Genomic DNA, 12,294 nt, shown 5'->3' with positions numbered 1-12,294 from the left:
GCAGAATTCTTTGTCTGCAGGGCCCACGGGCTTGGCTGTCCCCAAGCAGCTGTGAGTGACCGCACTCTACTAATGCCTTGAGCCAAGGGCAAGTGACCTGGGCTCCAGCCCTGGCACCACCCAGCCTGTGGTGGCTCAGCTTCACCACCGTCCTGTACACGAGGCCTGGCCCCAGACAACTTGGGGTGGTTTTCAAAAAGCAGTTATGCCTTCCTAAGTCAAAAATGAGAGAATAACAGAGATGGAATTGGACCAGTCTAGCTACACACGTGCATGTGCGCATGCTCACGCCCAGACACAAGCTGTGTGACCTTGGGCAAATCTCTGGACCTCTCTGTGCCTCAGGCTGCAGAGGTGGGATATATGGGCCCACATCTAAGGGCCCTTCCCAGTATAAACTGACAGTGAATCGATGGTTTCTATGTGTAATTTGTCCCCCAAGAGGGTTTTTCCAAAGACTAAACCGTGGGCTCTGATGCCCTTTCTGGGAGAGGAGTTCAGATGTGATTTGAGAAAAGGCCCTGCAGAGGCCGAGGGTAATGGGTTCCCCGTGGCAGCATTCAAATGGATGAGAGAGCTTCCAGGCCTGGGGTGAAAAGGCGCTCTCAGTACTTTGAGACCACAGTCAGAATGTTAATATCACCAGTGAAATTTTGTTCTGAAATTCAGTTCAATGGGAGAAAAGAATTCTCTTTTGTTCATTGCCAAGTTATTACCAGACCCTGCTATACTATGCAAGAGGAAAGAGGAGGGTATGATGTACGGTCAGTGCAGCCCTGACCCCTGGGTCCCTGGGACCTGGCCTAGGCCCCGTGCTCTGAGAGGGCCTTGCTCAGGCCGCATGGAGCTCAGAATCCTCAAGTCCACCAAGATATGGCCAGCCAGAGCCTGTACCTCTCTCCTTCCTAGACCACACTCTGAATTCCCTACCCAAGTGGCTGAAGCTGCTTCTGGTGCGAGGGAATCTCTTGCCTGGGTCATCTTCTTAAGGATGAACAGCACCTCTGGGGCAGGGGGGCGGCAGGGGGCTGGTGATGCTGGAAGGTGGGGAGGCGGGTGTGGATAGAGCTTGGCTGAGCTGCCAGGGTGGACCACCGAGCAAGGCCGGCTCTCCTCACACTGCCAGGTCCAGCCGGAAGCTCTGAGGAGCCCCACAATTAGGAAGATATATTTCTTATGATGGGGAGGTAGAAAAGGTTTTATTGATCAGTGTGTTGGTCTATCTATAATTAACATCTTTAGACATGGGATGTGGGCCTCCACTGGTACTCTAGCCCCAGGCCCTGCAAATATCAGGGGGCACCCTGGTTAGGGTTCATGATTCCTTCACCCTAATTTTGCCAGATACCAGGGTTCAAATCTCAGCCCTGCCCCTTGCTAGCTCGGTGGTGCTAGGCAAGTCAACTTCCCAGAATCAGTTTCCTCACCTGTGAAACGGGGGCGATGGTGGTACCTGCCCTGTGAGGTGGGTGTGAGGGTTAAATGAGATCACGCACAGGAAGAACCTGGATGTTCGGAGAGTCTCAGCTCTCGGGACTGTGTGCCCGACGTCCTGCCGGCTGTAACGTGGTGTCCCCCACCCCTTGTTTTCCAGACTCCGCAGCAGTATGAGAGAGAGTACAACAACAAGCGGTCAGGCGTGGGGCCCAGCAAGTTCCACGGGTACGCCTATGATGGCATCTGGGTCATCGCCAAGACGCTGCAGAGGGCCATGGAGACGCTGCACGCCAGCAGCCGGCACCAGCGGATCCAGGACTTCAACTACACGGACCACACGCTGGGCAGGATCATCCTCAACGCCATGAACGAGACCAACTTCTTCGGGGTCACGGTCAGTCCCAGCGCCCGGGCTGTGCTTTCCTTAGTGCCCCTTGGAGACACACACGGCAAGGAGGGCTGTGTCATATACCCTCTGACACCGGATCCCTGACATAACTTCCTGTGCGCCGTGGGCTTTCAGGGCTGCTGAAACGGGAGGTGCCGTGGGTGCTCTCGGGCACATTGGGAAATGCTTGCCTGTAACGCGTGGATTAGAGAGGCTGCAATGAGTGGGCTGCCCACAGAGCAGGTGGAACTCTCCAAGCGGGGAGGTGGGGCAGGTAGCAGAAGCTCTAGACTAACATTAGATTCAAATCCTGGACCTTTACTTTCAAGTTACTTCTTTAAACACAGAGTATTCATTCCCAAAATGGAAATAATACCTACTCTGGTAGGTAACTTGCTCTGAGCCTCAAGTTTTTCATCTGGGAAATGGGGATAATGATGTGTCTTGCACAGAAGTTGGTAAAATTAACAATGGTAATAATGGTTAATAATTCTTGAATGCTTCTGTGCTAGATACTATGCTAATAAGCACTTTATGTAGCTTAAACTCAGTAATGCATGCCTGGTGCTAGGCGGTAGAGAAATGCTAGTGATTGTTATTGTTGATAATGGTCTTGTCGGATCCCTTTGTCATCACAGGAAGTAGGTCCACTGTTATCCCCATCAGAGGTGAGGAGCCTGGAGCTCAGAGTGTTTAAGCACTGGGTCTGATCAGAGAGAGAGCTGGAATTTGGACTGGCCCTGGCTCTTAATTGTTGTGTCACCCTACCTCCTTGTGATGGACCTAGGTGACAGTGATTTCTGTCTCATGATGATGTATTTGTCATTGACTCTGCTCCCAGAAAATGTGAAAAATGTGTCTAAAGAGTAGGTTGAAATGGCTAAAGTGCTGCCTCCGTTTTAAAGAGTCATTTATGGAATCAGTCTGTCTTGGGGCATTAACAGAAGAAGATAAGATGAGTTGGTTGGTGCATTTCTTGAATGTTCCGATCCCTAGTGCGCACACTCAGGCCGGCCCTGGGGTCTGGTCTTGTGGGCCGGGCACTGAGCGCCTGCGCGGGTGCCGGGGGTGCAGACAGGGGTGCAGACAGGGGTGTGGGCACCGAGGAGAGTGAGATGGGCTCCCTGTCCTGGAGCCTGTGGTCCAGATGCAGGGCCAGACCTCAACACAGGTGACGAGGGGGAAGCTGTGTGAGCCCAGAGGGGTTTCTGTGACCTTTGGTGAAAAAGTCCATGAAGGCCTCTGGGAAGAGGCAGCCTGTGAGCTGTGCCTCGGGCATGCAGGGAGGGGACTGGCGTCTGGCCAGGTGGAGCATGGTGTGCAAGAGGGAAACACATGTGCATGTGCAGGGAATGTTGGAAAGGAGGACGGCGAGGCTGGGAAGGTAGATCGGAGCCTGTTTCTGAAGGAACAATCTAAGGAGATGGGCCTTTCTCTTAAAAGTCAGAACTTCTCCAGGTGTACCCGACCAGCAGCACCAGTGTGCCCTGGTAGCCAGTGAGAAATGCGGAGGCTCCAGCCCCACCCCAGACCCACAGACTCGGAGCCTGGGGGCTGGGGCCCCATGGCTGCGGTGTAGCAGACCCTCTCGGTGATTCTAACGCATGCTGGAGCTCGAGGACCAGCGAAGTGGGTGTTTGCAGCACAGCCTACATTTGGACTGCAAAGTTGAACAGCTTTCCTCAGAAGAGTGGTTTAAAAGAATTGTTTTTTATCCTCAGAACCTCTTATAAAATCTCACATGGTGCCTGGTATACATCATTCAGGTGGAAAAGGAGCTTCTCAGGTGAACAGAGGAGGAGCCTGGAGCCCTGTCTGTTCAGCCCCTTCTCCCCATAGCCCCCACCTCATCCCACCCAACAGCCTGGAGACCCCTCCCTCCGGAAGGCTCGCAGAGCACCAGGGACTTTTTTCTTCATGTGCAAATCCAGACTGAGACTGACAGAGGGATGGGGCTCCCCCAGGGCCCCATTGCAGCAGAGCTGTCTCAAGACAAGGGAACACTTATTCAGGTCATCTTTTCCCACGTTGCTTCTCACTTAACAGACTGAGTTCATGGAACCCCAAGTGCAGTGGCTGGACAGAGAGCTACAGAATCTAGGCAGCATTTTGCCATCTCTCATCATCCTCAGGCATCCTCAGAGCTCAGGCATTTGGCCTGAGGTATCTTAGCCGGACATCATTTATAACCTCTTCTAAGTGCTCCCTTTCATCTGAGCCAAATAATTCATAGTCCCTGCTTGATGAGCAATTAAATAAGACTGCCCGAATCACTTCACATGGCTCGAAGATGAGTTTCTTTTTAATGGGAAATTCCTTGACACATATTTATGACTGCTCCAACTTGTGACTCATAATTCAGCCAACATCAGACCTGAGAGCAGTCTTATAGATCCTCCAAATCGACCCCCTCGCATTGCAGATGAGGATCTGAGGTTCAGACAGGGGGCTTCCAAAGTCACACAGGGAGGAGACCGACTCAGCAAAGCCAGATAGCTCTGCTTGGTCCGGCCCCCACTGCGCTCAGTGCCGTCTCCCCCTCTTTGTGCAAGTCGCCCCTCAGTTGAGCAAGAGGTTGCAATAGAGAAACAGTTCTCCACTCCCCCCACCCCCGCCCTTTCTCCTGCTCTGAGCCCCTTTGTCCCACATTAATAGGTGCTTGTCCCTGGGTTGTAGTACAGGTTTCATTAAAATTGTCTTCCGATCAGAGGGAGAAAAAGGACGTCTGCTGACAATATAAAAAGTGTCTCTGTGGTCCAAGGAGACCACAGAAGGCCAAGTTCAGTCATAAACAAAGAGCTAGAAAGGAGAGGAACAGGAGAGGTGGAAATAGATGGAAGCATTTCCTCTTCGCCGAAGGGTTTTCATTATACAGCACACGCCGCATCCATTTTCCCCTCTCAGGCAGACGCCTTCTTCCGGGTCACCCATTCAGCATGTTTACTATACAGAAAATCGTTTAAACACATTAAATCAATTGTATCTGTGACTCAATTTTAATTGATTCAGTACGCACGCTCTCAGCTGGGAGCTGGGCCTGTGGCTCCCGGCTGGCGTGTCGAAGAGGAGATTTTTGCCATGCATCCCAGGCCGGGAATCCGGCTTAGCTCGGGGCCCAGCTCTGCTCTGTGTCCTCAGGAAGCTCTCCCCCCAGTGACCGTCCTCAGGGAACACCCAGAAATGGGATTCTGCGTGTCCACCTGCACACAGGTGGCCTGGGGATCCCGTCCACCACGGATTCCCTACACACCCGGATCTGATTTTCAGCCCTGTTATAACTGCTCTGGTTCGCTATTTAGGTCTCAAAGCTAGACAATTTTGAGAATCCCCCTCGGCAGAATTCACGTGTAGGTCAGTGGTTCCTAAACTTCTGTATGCACGAGACTCTCCCAGAGAGCTTCATTAGAACGTCAGCTTTCCCAGCCTGCCCCAGAACTCATGATGCAAGGGCTTCGCAGTAAGGCCAGGTGATCCACTTTAGTAACAAGCCATCTGGGCAACCCCCAAACAGCAGCCTAGAGGATTGCTTGGGGCTTCATTGCATGCACACACACACATTTTGACTTTAAGTCTGCCAGAGATGTATTTGCTCCTGTGTTCATTCTCTCCTTCAATAGACTCTGCACTGGGTACTGAGAGCTGGGAGCATAGGCAGGAGTAACGTGTGGTCCCTCCCTCAAGAGCCCCTGCCCATGGCGGGAGAGAGACAAGTAGAGAAATATCTGCTGGGCAGTACCCAAGGTCCGCCCAAGGTCCCTGGAGGGAGGATCCCATTCTGCTTACAGGAATAAAGACCAGGGAGCTGTCCTCAGTTTTCCTGCAGTTTGGTGGGCAAAAGGATGTGTATGAGTAATTGTAAGGTGCCCATGCTGTGGGTGCTGGGCATCCCGTTCTGTGTGCTGGGAGCAAGGGTGCAATGCCAGGCTCCACACCCCTGGCACTCATGGTGACAAACTGTGGGTTAACAGACTCCTCCTGTGAGGCTTTCCTACCTACGATATTGTGATTTATAAAAAAATACATATACAAAGGGTTAGGGTTAAAAGAACTGGAATTATCTTCTGGAGGGCAGGCCCTTGTAGTACAGGCTTCCCCCACTAGGTGAGTCTTCTAGGAACCCATCTGTATCAGTGTGCCAGCTGGCATTGTTGTGAGAGGCTGCATTCGGCTTCAGTGAAATTTTTTTGAAGACTCTTTCAGCGCATTTGCCCATGTCATGATGGGTGATTTAAGAGTGCACCTGCCCACACTGTGCTGAGCGTTCAGCAGTTTTGACCAAAAATGGCATAACCTCCATGCCCCACCCCCCCAATCACCCAATCTTGGCCTGAGCTACTTTTTTTTGTTGTTTCCCTGGGTGAAAAAAATCCTCAAAAGGAAACATTTTGCCCATGTGGAAGAGGTGAAACAAAAAACAGCAGAAGCACTAAAAGGCATCAAAATTGATGAGTTCAAAAACTGTTTTGTGGTGGAAAAAAGGCTCAATAGGTGTATTGCATAAAATGGAGAGTATTTTGAAGGTGACTAAAGTTTAAACGTGTAAGAATAAATGCACATTTTTATATATTTTATTGATTTTGCTGTTACAGTTATCCCAATTTTTCCTCCTTACCCCCTCCACCCAGTACCCCCATTCCCTCCAGCATTCCCTCTTTAGTTCATGTCCATGGGTCATATATATAAGATCTTTGGCTTCTCCCTTTCCTATACTATTCTTAAACTCCCCCTGCCTATTTTGTACCTACCATTTATGCTTCTTATTCCCTGTACCTTTTCCCTCATTCTCCCCCTCCCCCTCCCCACTGATAACCCTCCATGTGATCTCCATTTCTGTGATTCTGTTCCTGTTCTGGTTGTTGCTTAGTTTTGGGGGGGTTTTGTTGGAATCAGTTGTTGATAGTTTTGAATTTGTTACCATTTTAATGCTCATAGTTTTGATTTTCTTTTTCTTAAATAAGTCTCTTTAACATTTCATATAATAATGGCTTAGTGATAATGAACTCCTTTTAGCTTTACCTTGTCTGGGGAGCACTTTTCTGCCCTTCCATTCTAAATGATAGCTTTGTGGATAGAGTAATCTTGGATGTATGTTCTTGCTTTTCATCACTTTGAATACTTCTGTCCAGCCCCTTCTTGCCTGTAAGATTTCTTTTGAGAAATCAGCTGATAGAGTGATGGGAACTCCTTTGTAGGTAACTCTCTACCTTTCTCTTGCTGCTTTTAAGATCCTCTCTTTATCTTTATCCTTTGGCATTTTAGTTATGATGTTTTGGTGTGGTCCTCTTTGGGTCCAACTTGTTTGGGACTCTCTGTGCTTCCTGGACTTGCATGTCTATTTCCTTCACCAAATTAGGGAAGTTTTCTTTCACTATTTTTTCAAATAAGCTTTCAATTTCTTGTTCTTCCTCTTTTCCTGCTGGCATCCCTATGATTCAGATGTTGGCACATTTGGAGATGTTCCAGAGGCTCCTTATTCTATCCTCACTCTTTGGAATTCTTTTTTCTTCTTGCTGTTCTGATTAAATGCTTATTTCCTCCTTATGTTCCAAATCATTGATTTGAATCTCAGCGTCATCCCCTCCACTGTTGGTTCCCTGTAGATTTTTCTTTATTTCACTTAGTGTAACCTTCATTTCTTCCTGGGTATTTTTTATGCAGTTGCTGTACTCATGAGTTCTTTGAGCAGCCTGATAACCAGTGTTTTGAACTCTGCATCTGATAGGTTGGTTATCTCTGTTTTGTTTAGTTTAGCTGTTATCTCTGTTTTGTTTTGTTAGGCTGTTTTTCTGGGGTTTTATTCTGTTCTTTCATCTGGGCTATATTTCTTTGTCTCCTCAATTTGGCAGCCTCCCTGTGTTTCTTTCTGTGTATTAGGTAGAGCTTCTTTGATTCCCTGTCTTAGTAGTGTGATCTGTTGTAGAAGGCACCTATAAATTGTGTTGGGACAGAGCCTTAGGTAATCACCAGCTGGCAGGCAACCTGCTTCACTGCTCTGTGGCTCTGTGTATGGGGGGAAGACTCTGAGAGGAGACAGTGCCACTGCCTGGCTTCTGGAGGTCTGCCCAGCACTCTCGCTGTTTCTAGTCACCTCTCCCACTCCCCGTATGTGACGGTTGCCCTTCCAGCTGTTGCCCTTCCAGCTGTTGCCCTGGTGCTGAATCCCAGAGGGGGTGGGTCTGCGTAAGTTCTAAGTCCATGTGGGCCCTCTCAGTGGGGTTTCCTGAAAATCCAGCAGTTTCTTCCACCACCCCACCCTCCACTGGTCTTTACAGTCAAAACTTAATGGGGATTTATCTTCTGGCGCTGAAACCCTGGGCTGTGTGGTCTGGTCCAGGGCTGGGATCCTTCACTCCTGAGGTATCCCTGATTTCTATCCACTACACATACATGTGGGGCCACACGTTCCACCGCCTCTCCACACCACACCGGGTCTCCGTGCCTCTCCGCCCACCTCTACATCTCCACCCTACCTATCCATCTGGATGAATGCAGCTTTTTTAAATCCTTGGTTGTTGGACTACCACACAGCTCGATTTTCTGACAGTTCTGGGTGTAATTTGTTTTGAAGTCTGGTTGTAACCTTTTCTGTAGTTGTAGGAAGAGGTGAAACATGCTTACCTACACCTCCATCTTGACTGGAAGTATAAATATGCATTTTTGGCCCCCCCCTCGAGTATTTGGTCATTCAGGTGACCAACATATATTTCCCACACGTATTTGATCTTCATCCCCATTTCCTGGCTCACAGCTCCTAAAACCCTCGGAATTTTTTAAATGCTGAGAGTGATGAAGGCATTTTTTGTTTAATTAGTGAGGTAACTTTTGGAAAGCACCTAAGGATGGGGGCTGGTTGCCAGTGGAGCCAACTTTGTGATTAGAGGGTTGGAACTCTCAGTCCCACCTTCCCACCCTACTTCTGGGGAGGAGGGAGGAGGGAGGGGCTGGAGGTTGAATCAGTGACCAATGGCCAGGGATTTCAAACCCATAAAAACCCAGGAGAGTCTCAGCCAGACTGTTTCCATGAGCCACGGTGCTGAGCCCCAAGCTCCACAAGGACAGAAGCGCCTTTGGGACCCCTCGCCCTGTGCATCTCTTCATCTGGCTGTTGATTCATATCCTTTCATATTCTCTATAACAAACTGGTGGTCCAGTGAGTGAACTGTGTTCCCGGATTTTGTGAGCTGCTCTAGCAAATGAATCAAGCCCAAGGAGGGGGTCGTGGGGGTTTCTGGTTTACGGCCAGTCGGTCGGAAGCACAGGCTGATGCAGAGGGCCATCCTGTAAGAGGGCCGAGCCCCTCACCTATGGGGTCTGGTGCTGTCCCCTGGTACATGGTGTCAGAATGGAGCTGAATTCTCAGACACCCTACTGGTCTCCGGGAATTGCTTGTTGGTGTGGGGGAGTCTACACACACACACACACACACACACACACACACACTGAAATTGGGCCCAGGAACCCGTTTACTACCAGAGGTACATTAAATTCACTGACAGGATATAACCCTTCTAAACAGGCTTTGGAACATGTACCAAGCATCCAGGTGAAAATCAAAATCTTAATTTCTGGGGGTGATTATTTTAAAATTCTTCTCAGTTTCCCACCTCTTAAAACACGGGTGCTATCCCAGTCTCAAAGCGGACAAAGGCTTTGGGTATGCCAGACTAAGACACGAAGGCTCTAACCAGCCATATACTCTCTTTGGTAAATGTTTCTTCTAATTTGTCTTTTAAAATGGTACTAAATTTAATCCGTGGTGCCTGTGACAGAGGTGAGGTTAATAATGTCTCATTGTACTCTGTTGTGAAAATGTAACATGCATACTGTTTTTCCTAGGAAGTTACGAAGGGTATATACATCAGATTTGTGTGGGGCTATGAGACCTCTAAGAGCATTTGGCCGTAGAAATTGAAAGCAGCTCCTGGGGAATATTTTCTATTGTAAGAGGGCCCATTTTTAGTAGACCGTTTTCTGTGATTGCCCCCTCGTTCCCTGTGGGTGGCCTAATGTAGAAGTATTCACCGCTGCCAAACGGGTGACCCAGAAGTTCCTCTAAGTGTCAGACCCGGTCTTCACCCTCTGTCCAGCCTCTCTCGGCCAGCTGTGGGTCTGGACACCTCCCTTTAATACCTCTTGGGAGAGGCCAGCCGCCTGGGGCTCAGGCATGTCCCCTCTGGTGGCTGTTATCTGCTAATTGATCTCACCAAGAAGCTGACAAAGAATAGCACATGATGGTTTACAGAGTTTATTGATCTATTTGCCTTTGTTACTGGTGAACGAGAATCCAGCCCCTAGCCAGTGTGTCCCTTAAAGTTCAAGTTATGCAAGATTTTTAAATAATTGCTAAGACTTAAATACTGCTGCTCTCCTCCCATGCCAAACTTTTGTCTGAAAAACGGACACCATAGAGTAAACTCACTTCGGTTGGAATCCAGTTACTCCAGGTGCCTGGAATCATGTAGCAAAAGGAGGCCACCGAGTTCCCCGTTGCAGGGAAATCGCACTGTTGGCTGAAGACCCCATTTATTTCACACCCGCTGTTGCCTTGCTCTGCCGTGATCCTCGAGTTGTGTGGTTGGTTTTTTTATCCAAATAGGAGACTTTACTTACACACACACACACACACACACACACACACACACACACAAGTTAAAAGTCATGTTGTCAGAGTTGAACTCTCTCTCCTGCCTGTCTAATCTTCGGGGGTCCTGGTTGTACTCCCCCATACCAGAGGCTAACCTTTGGCTTCCCCACCGACCACCCATTTGTGCCTGACACTTGACATCATCATTTAGCTAATGGATTTTTTTTCAGGTTGAATTTGAGTGAAATAAGAAACAGAGCACTAGGAACTCCACCAAAAGGGGAGAGAACTCTTCCAAGCCAGGATTTGAGCCCTTTGGGGGCCGCTCAGCCTACCAGTCATGACTCCAGCCCCGGACTCCCTGGCATTCCGCCTGTTACTCAGTTTTGTCCTCAAGGCGATCACCAGAGAACCTGTCAGAAGCTTTGCGACAGTCCAAGTGTGACGTGTCTTCTGAGTGACCTAGAAAGCGGGGCTTGTCCTGTGATGTCATGCTAGCTCCTGATGCCACTTGCGGTTCCCTGTTTCTTCTAAGGTCCCCCTTTCATGAGCCTTTCTTGGCTGTTGACCGGGATCAAGAGCAAACCCTCCCAGAACTTCCTCTACACCCCCTTTGTTCCCACCCCACCCCAGACCCAGAGCATCCCAGTGAAACTGCACAAACTTAACATGGGAGCTGATTTGAGAACCTAATCTCTCTGCCTCTATTTCCTGGCCAATCAGCCCACCCTCAAACTCAGATACAATGCACCCTGATGACCTATAACAGGAACTGCAAATTGGAAAAGTCAGGCCAAAGGAAGCCGCAGTCAGCCACTGAGAGCTGTGCAGCCTCAGGGAACTATTTACCTCTCTGTGCCTCAGCTTCCTCATCTGTAGAGTGGAGGGAAATACACTCTCTTTAGTAAGGTGATTGGGAGACAACAATAGTGTTCAACACCCAATAACTGTACCATCATTACCACTATTAACATTATTACTTCTGCTGTTACGATGAGTTAATGTGGGTCTAATTGAGCAATATTTAGAATCAAGTCCAGCAAACATTCTATGCCTTCTTAGTGCCCGTCTGTCTCACATGTGTTATCTCATATAATCCTTTCGACAATAAACAAATCTATTAACTTGTAGTAGGGTTGTAGTGGTTTAGTGTCACAACGGAATACAGTAAACCGTGCCTGGAAGCAGGGCCACGTTTGAATTCTCTCTCTGCTGCCACTCACTGTAGGGATTTGACAGGCCTCCTAAAGCTGGACGGTATCTGCTCACAGGCCTCCACCTGCTCTCGCCTTAGCCCAGCCCGCTGCTGCTCAGCCTCCAGTGGCCCCAAGGATCCCTCTCAGCATGATACACGAACACTAACTGCAGCAGAGGCTGTCCCAGGCAGCTCTCCTGGGGTCTGTGTTAGGGGTTTGGTTAGGTTTGTCCATCCCCCAGTGGCTTGGGAGGCTCACACTTGGGCAGTTGGGGCCTGCTGGCCTGGAGGTCCCCGGGACTCACAGCCCAGCCCAGCCAGCAGCAGTGACTAGCTGGTGGCCCTCTGTGGGGTTGGGCTGAGGCTAGGCCTCCGCAAAACCACATCTAGGCTGGGCCCCTTCCCTTTTCCTCTCTCCCTACAGGTTTCTGCTGGGAACTCACCCTTTATAAATCGCTTGCACCTGATCCCCTGTCCTAGACTCTGCTTCTGGGGGACCTAGTCTAAGCTTCCCATGTGTCTTTGTTGACACTTAGAGCTTTTCAAGAGGGAATTTTTACTGAAACCTAATTGTTATCTACATATTAAGCGTAGCACCAAACCGCCCGTGTCGCCTCTCCTGTGCCGGGTTCCAGACTCTTCTTGCTCACTCTATTGCACTTGGCTGTTGCAGTCAGCCTGTGGGAGAGC

The 12,294-nt window shown here is 49.4% G+C and overlaps 1 protein-coding gene across 1 annotated transcript in view; it reads left to right on the top strand.

The window, feature by feature from the left end:
- Positions 1-12,294, top strand: part of GABBR2 (gamma-aminobutyric acid type B receptor subunit 2) — a 329,379-nt gene that overhangs the window by 195,490 nt on the left and 121,595 nt on the right. Inside the window, exon 7 of the mRNA XM_045840918.1 lies at positions 1,595-1,831. Within this exon, the coding sequence (XP_045696874.1) occupies positions 1,595-1,831 (237 nt within the window). The remainder of the gene's footprint in view (positions 1-1,594; positions 1,832-12,294) is intronic.

This window comes from Phyllostomus hastatus, unplaced genomic scaffold, assembly GCF_019186645.2.
Source record: "Phyllostomus hastatus isolate PE091 unplaced genomic scaffold, TTU_PhHast_1.1 phas_contig_34, whole genome shotgun sequence".
Taxonomy (NCBI): domain Eukaryota; kingdom Metazoa; phylum Chordata; class Mammalia; order Chiroptera; family Phyllostomidae; genus Phyllostomus; species Phyllostomus hastatus.
Note: the sequence above shows the minus strand (reverse complement) of the source record. Positions and strands in the feature narration are given on the sequence as shown.